Raw genomic sequence first — 14,075 nt, forward strand, 5'->3', positions numbered from 1 at the left:
TTTAGGCACAGATTTTGCTATGAGCTCGATTTATAGAGAAATCTAGGTAGGTCTTGCTGAAACCTCCCTCCCTCTTTTGTGCATCACTGGGAAACAGAAAAAGTGTGAGAGAAGGAGGCAGGTGAGAATATTCTTCCCTTCTCCCCATACTTTTATTCTAGCAGCACTGCCTCAGGAAAAAAAATAAAACACCACAAATAAAATGGCTTAAGATCCTGTTCGTTTACACCATGGTATGTGCTTAGGTGCAGAGAAACAGAGAAATAAAAAGCAGCTGAGTATGCTAGAAGTTTGTATGACTTCAAAACAAGTAACTGGGCAAACACATGGCAAAAGCCACAGAAGACCATGACTGACATATCAAATCTCAGCAAGGGTCTCTGAAGCACAACTCGTGGGAGCCTGGGAAAGCGCCCTGCAAAGCTGTCAGTAACACGCTTGGCCTGTTTGCACCCTCCTCCCCAGGCATCCGGTACCAGCCCCGTTTTATAGAGGGATGGGAAGGGTGGGGCTGGCACACAAGTCTTGGAGCTACTGCAATACCGGGTCACAGCAGGGATGAGATGAAGCGAGCTCCCAGTTCTAACAATCCATTAATATAAAGTCTTCAAACCAAGGACACATCGGGTACCGTATTCACTGAATCAGGTAATGCATTCATCTTAGCTAGAAGGCCAGGAACGTCAAACACTGCCAGACATGCTATTCTTAAATCATAGAATCATCTGGTTGGAAGAGACCTTCAAGATCCTCGAGTCCAACCATTCACGCTGCACTGTCAGGGTCCCTAAACCATGTTTCTCAACATCAAATCCACACAGTGGATTTTTTTTCTCCATTTCTGTCAAATGGAGAAAAAAATTTCTCAAAATCCATTTTTCTCACTCAAGAGAATTGGATACATACAGGAGAGTAAATTCCTTTAATATCTAAAGTTAAGCACTAGTGTTCTAATGGCAATTTTGCAAGGGCGTGTAGTGATAGGACAAGGGACAATGGCTTTAAACTGAAAGAGGGCAGATCTAAACTAGATCTAAGGATGAAATTCCTCACTCTCAGGGCCGTGAGGCACTGGAACAGGTTGCCCAGAGAAGCTGTGGATGCCCCATCCCTGGAAGTGTTCAAGGCCAGGTTGGATGAGGCTTTGGGCAACCTGGTGTAGTGGAGGGTATCCCTGCCCATGGCAGGGGGGTTGGAACTAGATGATCCTTAAGGTCCCTTCCAACCTAAACCCTTCTATGATTCCATAATAGCAAGCAGCCACATGCTACTGGATATAAAGCAGTTTTACTGTAGTTATTGTCAGCTTCCCAAGTGTGCCAAATACCCCAAGTCAGAATGGGCTAGCTTACTTCAATGCTGCCAACATGACACTAGCTTGAGACTCATTCAACAGCATCCCATTACAGTTTTAATCTAAAAACAGTGGAGGAAGTGTCTTACATAAACATCAGGTTGAACATTCTCATCTCAACACACTATTTTTCCTTCCTAATCCATAAACTGACAGTCTGACCCAATGTTCAACAGAACTAACAGGTATTTTTCCATTGACTTATACAAGATCACATCATTAAACAACTGCAGGTTCATAAATTTTATAACATGCTTTTAAAACACTGCGTATTTATGTCTCTTATTGGAGAGCAGTTTGGAGGCAAAGTAAGAGTTGTAAATGGCTGCATCATAATTACTGTCACAAATCTACACATTACGTAATCTACAGGAGCAAAGCGGCTAACGAGGTTTCAGAAACATTTTCTGCTGGAGTGGGACTGAGATTCCCACCATCCCCATCTCACTGTCCCCACCTTCCCAGGACAGCACTCTGCCTCCTCTTTAGACACATGCCACCACAGTTCTTTGCAGAGCCACACTGCAAACTTAGAGACTAAACAATACCATTTTTAAAAGTGGCACAAGCAGAGAGCTATGAGCAGTCAATTAAAAACAGGAGCGACTGGGAGAGGGACCACAGGTTTCATAAATAATTTCAAACTCTCTATACTGAATAGTTCCAAAAACTTCACCTTACTTGCACAGGTTTTAGCAAATCATTTGTGCAATAGCAGGATCCTTTCGCTTAGCATAATACCACCATTTGCGTGATGTTTTCTTGAGATATTCTTGTCCATTAAAAGTGAACCAGTGCTGTTGATTTAAAACACTTTAAGGCTACAGGTAAACAAACTCTGAAACAGAAAAACACCACACTCGTCTCACAGTTACCTCTGCTCAAAGCTAAAGTTCCTATAATACCTCTGCCTCCTGGGTGGTCTCACCTCCACAACACAATTATTTCCCTCAGTTGCTTCACTGGTAACCTTAAGAACTATCTGTGAGATTATATTATTTAATTAGTGTAAATCATAAAGAAAACAAGATAAAGCAGCCGCTAAACAAAACCAGTCACTACTGCACACACTTGGAAAGCAGACTTCCAAAATACACTCGTCAAGTTTGTCTTCTCCTTCTGTAAATCAAGACAGATAAAGTATCTAACTACAGCAGTATCAGCAAAGAAAATAAATTTTACTTTTCTTCTACAAGCTTGTTTTGTAAGACATACAGAACCTGGCCTAGACCAGAAAGCTTTACTGGCATAACTATGGTTGTCAGAAAACACAATAGAGGGGCATCATAAATACCAGTTAAAGGTCTTGAGAACATGTCTTCAAACGGGGAGAATCATGTTGTTGCTGTTAGGCTTTCGCTGCCCAAGTAAGAGACAGGAAGGCAGTCTAACCATGCTAGTTTATGCCATGAAGTCTTTACATAACAGCTGAACTGGAGCTGTGATCATAATTATTATAAAGATGTATTTATTGGATCTGCAGCCTGTTCCTACACAAGTTGCTAAGTTTTAAAAAAATATTTTAAGATTGTTTAAAGTCCAATTTAAATATCAGCATGTTAAAGGTAGAAAAATAAATTTCTAAGAAAAGACATTAGCAAGTTACAAGAAAATCAATATCCCCCCCGTCAAAGATGATTCAATACTACAATGGGTATCACAGTCCCATTTATTTCAATTACTATTTACCTAAACTGGGAACACAGATGCTCATTATACATCAGAACATACACACACGCTCATTAAACGCAAGGATCTTCCTCAGCAAATCTGAGATATGTATGTGGTAATAACCTGTAGCATTACCACACAGACCTTCAGCAGAAGAGTCATGTTTTTATTAAATTTATTTATGCTTTCTATCACAGCAGCAGAAAGGTTTCTTCCTCAAACTTCAGAAAGGTCTGCTTCTAAAATATCTGACACATAGCTAGGAGGGAAAAAAACCTCTTAACACAAGAAGTCTACAGTTAACACTGGCAAAACAAAGACGTGGGGTTTGCATCCAGCCACAAACATGGATGGAGAAAAGGATGAGTGCATTATACCTAAAGAAAACTCCAAAAACAACACAAAAAAAAAACCACGCCAAAACCCCTCTCCACGGTTACAGTTTCTGTAACTCAAGAAGGATAGTTTCAACTCACAGAAATAGGATGACTTTCGCACCTTCTTCTGAGGAACGAAGGGTGCAATAACAAACAATAAATACTGACTCACTAAATTACTTCTGTCACTTCAGGAAGCAGACTGTACTTTTCAGTTGTGTAAACATACCGCTGATGAAAGGAGCCAAGATTCATAGCTCTTGATAATTAAGTTTCCTCATTAACGAAGATGTGAATAGACAGCATCAGTGAGCACAGTTATTTTTTACAACTTCTCTTGAAGAAGTTTTAGCTGAGGGATCTAGAGGGTCCTCGCTTCTTCTCAGGGATGACCATTAACAAATTTTTACACAAATCTCTTTGGCCTTCATAGGACGGGTCTAAAGGCCCAACGGTTACAATAACTACTACACTAGTCATGACAAATACAGTTCTAATGCAGGACCGTTCAGGAGGATTCTAAGGCTCCCACAGTAATGATGTTTTCGGTGGCATGCTTTATTTAAGTAATTTAAGTTAGACGTTTCTACGGCCAAGTTGAAGGCTACAGTTTCAGTGACACAGAGCCCCACTTTTTTCCCCCCCTCTTGCCATAACCGCGTGGTGCAGCCGACACGCCAAGCGGCACGGCCCCACTTGCCTCAATCTTGAGGAACGAGGAAAGAGGGACAAGAGAAACCAGCCAGGCGGACTCCCCATCCAGCTCCCCACAACCCTGCGTGGAGATGTCCGCCCGAGCCGTAATTACGAGCACTCCACGCGAAACCGGTGCGGTTCGCAGTGCACAGCAGGAGGGGAATCCCAACACCCACACCGCCACTTCTGCTTCGGTTCTTGCCTCGCGGAGCTGGAAAACAGACCCCGCTGCCTCCTTCCCAAAATCCACAGCCATGCGGGAGGCGGCAGCGGCGGGGAAGGTGGCGGGAGGGCCGCGCTGCCGGGCGGGGGTCCCGCGGGCGTGCGGAGACGCTGCCTCCTGCCCTAACCCCGTGCCCCGCAGCCCGGCCGGGACACGACCTCCGCTGACGGGGGACAGAACGGCAGCGAGAGGGGCCGGCACCCGCGCCGTAGGGCTGAGGCGAGGCGCGACCCCCGCCGGAGCCGCCGCCTCACGTTGGGCGGGCGAGCAACGACCGGGGAGGCGGAGCGCGGCCGACCGCCCGCCTCCCTCGGCACGCCAGGGCGGTGAATCACGCTCCCGTCCGTCTCCTCCCTCCCCCTCCTCCATCTCAGCAGCGCCCTCAGCCTCTCTCCTCCATACAAAAGCAAAATGTCCGCCATCTTCACAGGCTGCTGCTGCCGCCGCCGGGCCGGACGGGGCTGCGCCGCGCCACCGCCGGGCGAAGGGCGGCCCCGCGGCGGGGCCGGGGCGGCCGCAGGGGGTCGGAGGCGGCCGCAGGGGGGGGGTTATTACCTTGATGCAGTAGGGCGGCTCATCGAAGGTAACCAGCATGTACCTGTCGCCGCGGCTGGCGGGGTCCCGGGCCCGCAGCTGCGGAGAGAGCGGAGAGAAGCGACGTGAGCGGGCGACGACCGGGCCGGCGGCGGCGGCCCCCCCCCGGCCCCGCACTCACCTTCATGAAGATCTCCACGGCGCCCTTGGCGATGTCCAGGTAGCTGGTGCCCAGATACGCCCGCTGGTTCATGGAAGCGGACGTGTCTATAAGGAAGAGGAGGATCGGCATGGTCCAGGCAGAGCCCCGGCCCGCCGGGCACCCTGCGGGGAGGAGGGAGGGGAGGGGGGGGGAGCGGCTCGCTCACTCCCCCTGGCCGGCCGCCTGCCCGCCCGCCCCGGCTGCGCTCGGCTCCGGCTGCGGCCGCTGCGGCTCGGTACTGAGCTGCCTGTGTTCGCCGAGACTCAACTTCTCTTCCCTCAGCCTCCACCAGCACCATGTGACCAGCGCGCACGCCATTGGCTGCCAATTATACCCGTATTTGCATATTCATGGCGGGGGGGTGGAGGGGGGCGGCGGGGTGACGAGGGACGCGCCGCCGCCGGACCGCTCCGCGCGCGCGCCGCACCTGTCACCTCGCCCCGCCCCTCTGCGGGGCTCCCCGCCCCGCGCCCCAGGGGCCGCCCCGCCCCGCTGCGCCGCGGGGGCTCCCGGGGGAGCCGGGGGGGGGGGAACGGCCCGTGGCGGCGGCGTCTCACACAGACGTACCCGCCGCTGTGAGCGTCCCGTCGCCGCTGCGGCCCTTTCCTGCGGCCGAGTCACCACAGGGCGCTGAGCCGCTGCTTCACACCTGCCCTCCGCGGCCTGCCTTCACGGCCGCCCGCCCTCGGCGCCCGCACGGCCCCGCTGGAGCTGAGGGGAGCGGGCAGGGGCGGTAGGAACGGAGTGAAGCAGCCCAGCTAATCACCTGGTGGTATTATCGCTCCGTTTCTGGTCTGTGGAGGTGCCAGTCAAGCACTAAATCCTCAGGCCTGCACGTGGGATTGTTTTCCAGTCAGGTAACGGCCATCTTCCAAAGGCAGCAGCCGGATTTGGGTGTCAGGTCCTGTCCTCACAGGGCACCTCAGTACCTGGGTGAGGGCAGGACGACAACAAATTCCCTGTGGCAAAACATAAAGTACATAAAACCCTGTGTTATTTCCCATCACTCAGGTGGAAGGAGGGGGGGGGGGGGTCGGAAGCATTTGAAAGAAGGGATCGAGGTGTCCTGCTCTGAGGGAAAAAATGGAGGCCTCAGCCCTGGAGCAGGCTGTGCTGGGATGGGCCCCTGCACGCACATGGGCACACGCAGCCACTGCTGACTGTAACTGGGCAAGTGGGATGAGACTGAGGAAATATTTAGCACTGCTTGCTTGCTTCCAGGATCGATTCCAAAAAACCATAAACGCAGCACTGTCAACATGAATCTTAGTTTTAAGTAATAATTATGAAATTGATGATGTTTTCCAGTGCTTTTACATTCAAAGTTTTTTTTCTCCACAGTTTTTTTGCTGTTCATTTGAACAACAGGCAGACACTCTGTTTCGTTTCTCACTCTGTTTTTGTGAAGCATTTGGACAATACTGTTGTTTCACAACACTACAGGTGAAATCTAAAAATCCCCATTACAAAGCGTTATGAAATACAAATGTTTGCAAAGATATCATTACCCATCTTGATTAAAATAAGCAGAGATGTAAATACATTTCATTCGGGAATGTACTCATCCTTTCCATCACAAAAAAAAACGCCCAACATCTGAATACAGGACAGTGGCAAGTCTCTATACTGGTTTTAGAAAGAAGTTTGTCTTTTAAAAAAATCTTAGCACCTGCAAATATTTTTCATATAACATTATCAAATTATTTAATTTTAGTGAACCATAAGTGGATAAATTAATAGTTGAAAAGCAGCTCATTTTGAAAACAAATACTGTCAAACTTGGAGGCTCCGTTCCGTTATCCAGGCTCTCTCCATAAGCTGCGTATGTGCGAGTGCAACTGTGATCAAGGTTTCTGAAATTTAGCAATCATAGCAGAAATGCCAGGAGGGATAAATAGATAAATATTTTTACACAAGTGATTAGTGCACATGAATGGACTCAGACTGAAGGAAATGGGATTTGAATCTCTATAGATAAGGCAAAAATGCAGATACTGTATTTTTGTACCACTGCGCATTAGTCTGGAAAGACAGCTCCTGGGCAGGAACAGATTTGCTAAGGACTGAATGGAAACGAAGCTATTGGGAGAAGATGCCAGCTAATACCACTAGGTCCCTGCTCGGAGAACTTGATGAGGCCACCTATGCATTTCTCCCACATCGACCAGATGAGGTCAGAGACTAACTTTTGACTACGGCTGACATCAGCCAATTCTAACTGGCAGCCAGAGGCCCTGCATCCTGCAGTGTCCTCAAGCTAGGCTATGTGAAATGCTAAACAATTACAAGATCATACCCTCACCATGTTTTGGGTTTTTTTTGCTGCAGACTGCCAGATACCTAAAAGCCACTTCTCACACATCCAAACACACTGTTTAAAGGTCAAGACAAAACTGTCCTGTTCCTCATTTCAGAGGTTGACCTTTCCAAGGGCAGCAGCCGGCCAGGTTCACATACTCTCCCTCTCTCTCTTTGAGGATTTTGGCTTTTGGAGCCTGCTCCTGCTGGACACCACAAGAGCTGGAGTCTAGGCTTTCTCTGGGCACAATGCAAGACATTTATTTAGTTTAATGAGCCTCCTTTTATTCCTGAAAATAACGGACACCATGGTTTCTAGTGTGCATGAATGCAGCCAGGGTGAGTGGTTCTTTACTGCTCCTCTATCTGCAGCACTGACCACCTGGCAGCTGTGGCAGCAGACATTTGCTACATCTATAAAGTCCAAACTTTTCTTGGTTTTTAATTGGAATTACACTCATCTGCATTTCTTCGTCTGCAATAGTTAAAGAAATTGTCTCTATGGGGAAATTAATCAGAACAGCTACTGCAGATTAAGCTCTCCTATAATTAAATATTTTGAAATAGCTCCTGTGTAGATATTCTGTCCCACAGTAAAGAGAAACATAATTCTGGAAGAATCATTTCAGTCAGTTTCTGACCAAAAAGATCAGTGGTATTTTTCCCTGTTGTGCCAATAAGTTATTTTTCTGTTCCTTGTCCTAACACAGCTTAACATCTAAGCTGTTGCCGCTAACAGGATTTTAGCTCTAACAATCTTCCTTTCTTAAACGCTTTTCTATTGCTTCATCTGTTACTTTTTTCTCACCTAGCTGCTTTCTGACTTGAACAAGTAGTACATCTGTGAGACACCAGCCATGCTCCTTTACGCCCTGAAGGAGGTCAGCTTTGGCACTGATTAGCCATCTGAATTTGGGGCACACTTGATACCTTAGTCAGAAATTAGCTACTTAAAATCAGGATCAACAGCTAAACCCTTCAAACCTCCCTCCGCTTCTGTGGTTCCCTATCTTGGTCTTGTAACACAGCTCTCCTGATGGCTTTCCTGCTTGATTTTAAAGGCTTCAAGCCAGAGCAGAAACGGTTACAGCTAAATCACCACAAAAATACTGATTAATCTGTCCCGTGAGTTGGGAGGTATTACCCTATCATTCAGAAAAGGGGCTGCCACCAGAGCTGAGGGGCTTGCTTGGCACCACACAAGATGCAATTTTTAGTATCACAGTGAGAATTCAGAAGCATTTAGCTCTTAGCCAGCCACAGGTCTACACTGTCCTTTCCAGAAAGATGAAATTCCCTATTTACATACAGAATTTGTGTACAGCTGAACTCCAGTATGACAGGTAAGAAATTGTGCTAAATAGTAACTTCTCCTTCACAGCTCCAGTAACTATGTGGCAGAGCGAGAGTACAGAGAATTAAATTCAAGATGGCAGAAGCCGAGCAAACTCAAGTCCTTGATACTGTGTGCTGTATCAGGGCTGAGTATCCTCACCTGTCAGCAGTTAGCTGCTCTTCAACCAGACACCAGAAAAGGCCAGGCAGCTCCTCCCAGCATGTCACATAGCCCCTTCTGAGAAAAAAAAAAAAAATCAAACCAGTGTTTTTCAGGCTATTGCTCAGCAGCAACCTTTTTTTTTTTTTCTCCTCTGTTTTGTAACTACACTAGAAACTTCCACAAAACTGTAATTCACCCCTTAAAGATTTCTGCCCCTTTCACTTGCTCCATCTCCTTTCTGCAGCCATTCTACTAAAGACAAGCAAGAGTTTGGGAGCCTGATCCCAAACTTGCCTTACTGCTGCCTTTCAGGAACCCGGGTTTGAAGACTGGAGGACAGAAACGGAAGCTGAGGTGCAAATCCCACATTACTGTGGGCCATCAGTCTTTGTGTAAGTCTCCTATGGAGACGTCCACCTGCATTTCTTTTCACAGGCTTCAGCGCATTCAAGAATTCCATTTTCAGCTAAAGTACAAGGAACAGACTACAGATACATGCCCTGACTGCAGCATGTTTTCTGCTGATTTATTGACTGTGCATAAATACTACGCTATAACTGTCATGTTTAACCACAAAAAGAGAAAGCTGTGTGCTCAGGAAAATAATTCAGGGCAACTCTGAGATTTTCATCTGTCTTCCATGCACTTCAGAAAAAGAGGCCTCTTAGCAAAGGGGTAGAGTCCAGCCATCGTTATTTTCTCCCCAACGCATGGGTTAACCCCTTGCTGTGCAATGTACCGAGTACCTTTCCTCTTTCTGCAAGGTTTTTCGGTGAGCATACTGCCCTTGGTCCAAAGGTGAACGCCAGATCACTGCAGCCAACAGTTTAATTTCCATTTTGCTTTAAAGACCAATGAAAAGCGGTTGAGGAAGTGATTGGTTGCCTAAGATGGTGGATCGTTTTGCAACAATGGTAGATAAGCAAAATTCTGACAAAACGTCTCTGAGGAGACATAAAATGAATCCACGAAGCAGCACTTTGAACAGCAAACCAAGCTGGAACAAATTTCCAGACAGGCAAGGCGTTCTATATGAGAGCTGGTTTCAAAGTCCAAGAGTCTCTCCAAAGAAGAAACAACACTCAGAATAAAGGTTTGAAAAACTTCCTGGCTACTGAAAAAGAAACTGAAACCCTCTTGGTAAATTTAGCAAACTGGAGAAACAAGTTAGTCTAAACATGAGGACGAGAAAAATAAATAAATCTCACACATACCTGTGCGTCCGCAGGGAGATACAAAACTGAAAGTGCACTTTCTGCTTCGCTTAGTGCATCTCTGTGATTGAACAGCAAATAACATCAGTTCAGTGGGGTGGGCTCCCCAGCTCCAAGACCCCATATGTCCCATCAAGCTCTCCCCACATAAAGATTTATTATCTATCTCTCATAAATGCTGGGAGACAGCAGAGCTTGGGGGGCAGACAAAAGGAAAAGCAGCAGGATTTCTGGCTGAGACAGGAGAGACCTGCACCAGGCAGCCGTAGCCGCGGGAAGCAGGGGCTCACTGGCCGGGGATGCTCGGACCCATAGGTGCATTGGAACTGACAGCCAGCCAAGAACGGCGTGAAATTCCCTGTTACTTCCTTTTACTGGTCTTATGCTAAGTGTTGCTAAGCTGTACCTGGGAATCGGGCCAAATCAGCTTGGGATCTTTGGATGAAAGGCATTATAAAAAAAAAAAAAAGAAATCCAGAGTATTACCCATGTGGAAAGCAACAATATGAATTAAATGAATGTGCAAAGTAGCAGGATTTGGGTTTTATTGCATTCTACGAGGTAAAATGTAAAGACAGCCTAAAAAATTGCCTCTTCTGAGGAAAGCTACATCTTTCTGCCTGGGTTTCTGAGAGGAAGAGTTATAAATGCAGAGCATCGTTACCAGAACTGGCACCTGAAAACACACGTTTTTAAATAGAGCAGAGCCAATAGGGACTGGTTAGGAAAGTCATTATCCTGGGCTAGAGTACACCGATTTGTGCCACCACGTGGGACGTGAACATTGCTTCATCTGTTTCCTATCAGCATTTGTTTTATGGCAAGGAATGCTCATGTAGACTGGGGACCTGCTCTAAACCGACAAGAGTCACCATAAAGGGAAAGCCACACTTGACCATTTCATTTCTGGACATGGTTATGATGGTTTATTGTATTCGTGGCTTGCCTGCAACAGAAATTCTCCCTTACAGAGTTCAAAGTATCTCCCACAGAGAAAGTTTACCTCACCTGACCATGCACTCCATGTCCTGCTTGTGCCTGATCCAAAGTGGGCCAGGCCTGCTACGAGTCTCAGGGAGACTCAGCCCTTGCACAGACCCATCAGTCTCCGATTTGGCCCTGGAAGTCACTTTTCAGCCCTCAGCATCCTTTCACTTCACTGGGAACAGCCACTATCCCCCGCTGGCATGGAACCTTGAGTCTCAAAAAAGAAAGTTAGGGGCAGTCTTCAGAATTTCAAGGGGCACCAGTCCATGGGACATCAACTCTGTGCTGAGAGCACCTATAATCAAGTCACTGGTCCCAAACTGGAAATCTGATGTATTATTTAGGGATTAATTTTAACATTTCCAACATCACCTCTAACAGATCATCACCACCACCACCTTACTGAAACTGAACACTTCCATGGTATCAGTATGTTTATTTTATCATCATTTAGTTGCCAAAAAAACCTGCCAAAGCTGCTACAGAAAGCACTGTGCAATAAAAGCGTCTCATTTTACCATCAGCATCTTTCACAAAATGTTTTCTTTGGTTGTTTGGTTTTTTCCCTCCAAAGGAATCCAATATTTCATCCTGATGAGTAAATGTTACTGAAGTCACAGAAGTGGACAGAACTATCTACTTAGAGCACAACCTTTGCCTCCACGCAAGCTCTCCTGGCTCTGCTACACAGCAGCATCTTCCATAGGTACCTGGCCCTCCTGCCTTGGTTTCCCCAGCTGCACAAGGGCTTATTTTGTTGATTTTACTCTTTTAAAAAAAAAAAAAAAACACAACACTCAAAACTGTGCCAAGCCCTCACTAAGGAGGCGAGAGAAATCAACCCTGCCCTATAGTTGTCGCAAGCTAATTTCAGACGTGATCTAAGGAGTGGGTGGTAACACGACAGCAAGGCGAGACAGGGTAGAAGGGCCCAAGCAGCACTGTTGAGGTTAGAAGGAAACTCAGCAACAAGCAAGTGCACAGGAGAATAAAACAAGGATCCTCTCATTCTTCAATATTTATTTAAAATTTTTTTTAGATAAATAATGAGGAGAAGGAAGCAAAGGCTCATCTCCTGAGGTATCTGGTAAGTGTTTGGAAGAAACAAGTTTCCAGGAAGAGCTTAGGCAGGGACACATCCTCATCTTGCCAGAGCAGCTCTCTGTGTAGTGGCATGAAAAAAGGAGATGGCAGGAGCAGACAGCACAGTGCAGCGGCATCGCCAGCAGCACAGACCAGATGGGAAACTCCAAGAACTGAGACACAGCAGCAGGCAAGAAATAAGTGTGCAGAGTCTTAAAGAGCCAGCTCGGACACAATGGGGTAGGAAAAAAGGGCACAAGGTGTAAGAGCTGTGCGCCTTTGCCAAACGGAAAGGGCAGCAAGGCGATCCCCACAGACACTTGCGCGTGGAGCTGAAGACGTTCACGTTTGCTTCTCTCAAAGAGGGGGTTCATGCCAGGCAGGAACACAGAAATTTAAAATAAAGACATGCTCTCTCTTTTACTCCTGTCTCCTAAGATTTACACATGATAGGAGATATCGTGCTTATTCTGGACTAAGTAGAAAAAAAAAATGCTCTCTCTGGAGTTGCTTTGCTCCTGTTTAGTGCTGCTGACCTTGCTCAGTGCAGGCTGAATTACTGAACTTCCTGATCTCTCAGGTCCCAATTTTGTCACTTCCTTGCACTTGCTCAATTTTTGTTTATTAAGCTGGAAGATTTGTTGGTAGCAAAGAGGGGCTTCAAGCAAGTAGACACTACTTCTGTCTACTTGCTGCATGCTCTTACTTAGTTTTGGATATGAATGCAACCTCCCACTGGAGAGGATTACAAGAACAAATTTTTCATGTCCTTTCAGAAGCTTTTGGCAATTTCTAAGAGCTGAAAGCTAATTATTTTGGCACAAAGAGGCATCAACGAATCTTTTAACTTTGGCATTCCTGTATAAGGTTTCCGTGACACTTTTGTCTGAGAGAGAAAAGGAGAGGAGTAATAAAAAACCCACGTTTATCTTTTTTGAGATACAGAACAGCTTCACTACACGGAGAAATTAAACAGACAAGAGCTCTGCTCTTCAGGTTGGGGAAAAAAAAAAAAGATGACTGCAGAGGGAAATGATATCGGTCTATAAAATGCTGAATGGAAAAGGTAAATACAGAGTAATTGTTCACTTTCTCTTACAGTACAAAAGCGGAGGGGGCATCCAACAAAGACATTAAGCAGCAGGTTTGAAACAAACACACCAAAAGGAAGCACTCTTTCATACTGTCCATAATTGCATTGTGGCAGTCAGGGCCTCAGGAGGTTGTGGAGACTGAAAATGGATTTTAAAAGGCATTAAACAAATTCAGGGGGGACAGCGTGATCAATGGCAAATAAACACAGTAGCTTAGGTGAAACTTTGGGGTTTTCAAACCTTCACCCAACTGATTTCCCAAAGCTGGGAGGAGACAGCAAGTCAGGATCATTCGGTATGGGGCCTTTTTCTTCATCGCTGAGCATCTGCCGCTGGTTGTTCCTGGAAACAGCGTGGCAGTTCCTGTTGTTCAGTGCTGAGCTGTGGGGCCGAGTGTTGCACATCAGTAACGAGCAGTGAATGGTTCTCTGCATTCTTCTGCTGGGCTCTTCTCCATCTTCCAGCGAGCTTCCTCCGAGGGCGAGAGATGCTTCTGGCAGAGCTTCACAAACCCAACCCTCCCCGCTATTTTCCCTGGAGCAACCACACTTATAATTGTGCAGAGAGAGAATATTGCATTAGCTCTTTCTAGTGAAGTGCAAATCTCAGGTTAAAACAAGGAAAATTTTAATCCTGTGTTTTGGTATTGAATTGTAGCCTCTGTATCTCATATTCAAAGGGTAGAAAATACAGCTGTCCTCCATTCTTGGTCAAAAAGCTCCCCAGTCCCCAGTAATAATTTGGTACTATCTACAAAACAAGAAAGAAAAGGGAACCAAACAAGGGCTCTCTGTAGCCAAGTGAAAGTAACAATTTACCTCAGACAGCAAGGAAAAACAAACAA

The 14,075-nt window shown here is 46.4% G+C and overlaps 1 protein-coding gene across 6 annotated transcripts in view; it reads right to left on the minus strand.

Moving 5' to 3' along the window:
* Positions 1 to 5,375, minus strand: part of LOC104375279 (integrator complex subunit 6-like) — a 45,348-nt gene extending 39,973 nt beyond the window's left edge. For 4 of the 6 annotated variants that reach the window (XR_015222519.1, XR_015222517.1, XR_015222518.1 and 1 more), the window contains exons 1-2: positions 5,037 to 5,194; positions 4,877 to 4,954 (exon numbers count right to left, since the gene is read on the minus strand). Coding sequence is in view for 3 of the 6 variants with exons in the window: in XM_086619942.1 (XP_086476068.1) it covers positions 4,877 to 4,954; positions 5,037 to 5,147 (189 nt within the window). In the remaining 3 variants the exon portion in view is untranslated. Of the gene's footprint in view, positions 1 to 4,876; positions 4,955 to 5,036; positions 5,219 to 5,296 lie in introns of those variants that run through there. The other 2 variants (XM_086619943.1, XM_086619945.1) reach the window with 2 other exon arrangements.
* Positions 5,376 to 14,075: the final 8,700 nt, after the last annotated feature.

Source organism: Tauraco erythrolophus, chromosome 13 (genome assembly GCF_009769465.1).
Source record: "Tauraco erythrolophus isolate bTauEry1 chromosome 13, bTauEry1.pri, whole genome shotgun sequence".
Classification (NCBI taxonomy): Eukaryota; Metazoa; Chordata; class Aves; order Musophagiformes; family Musophagidae; genus Tauraco; species Tauraco erythrolophus.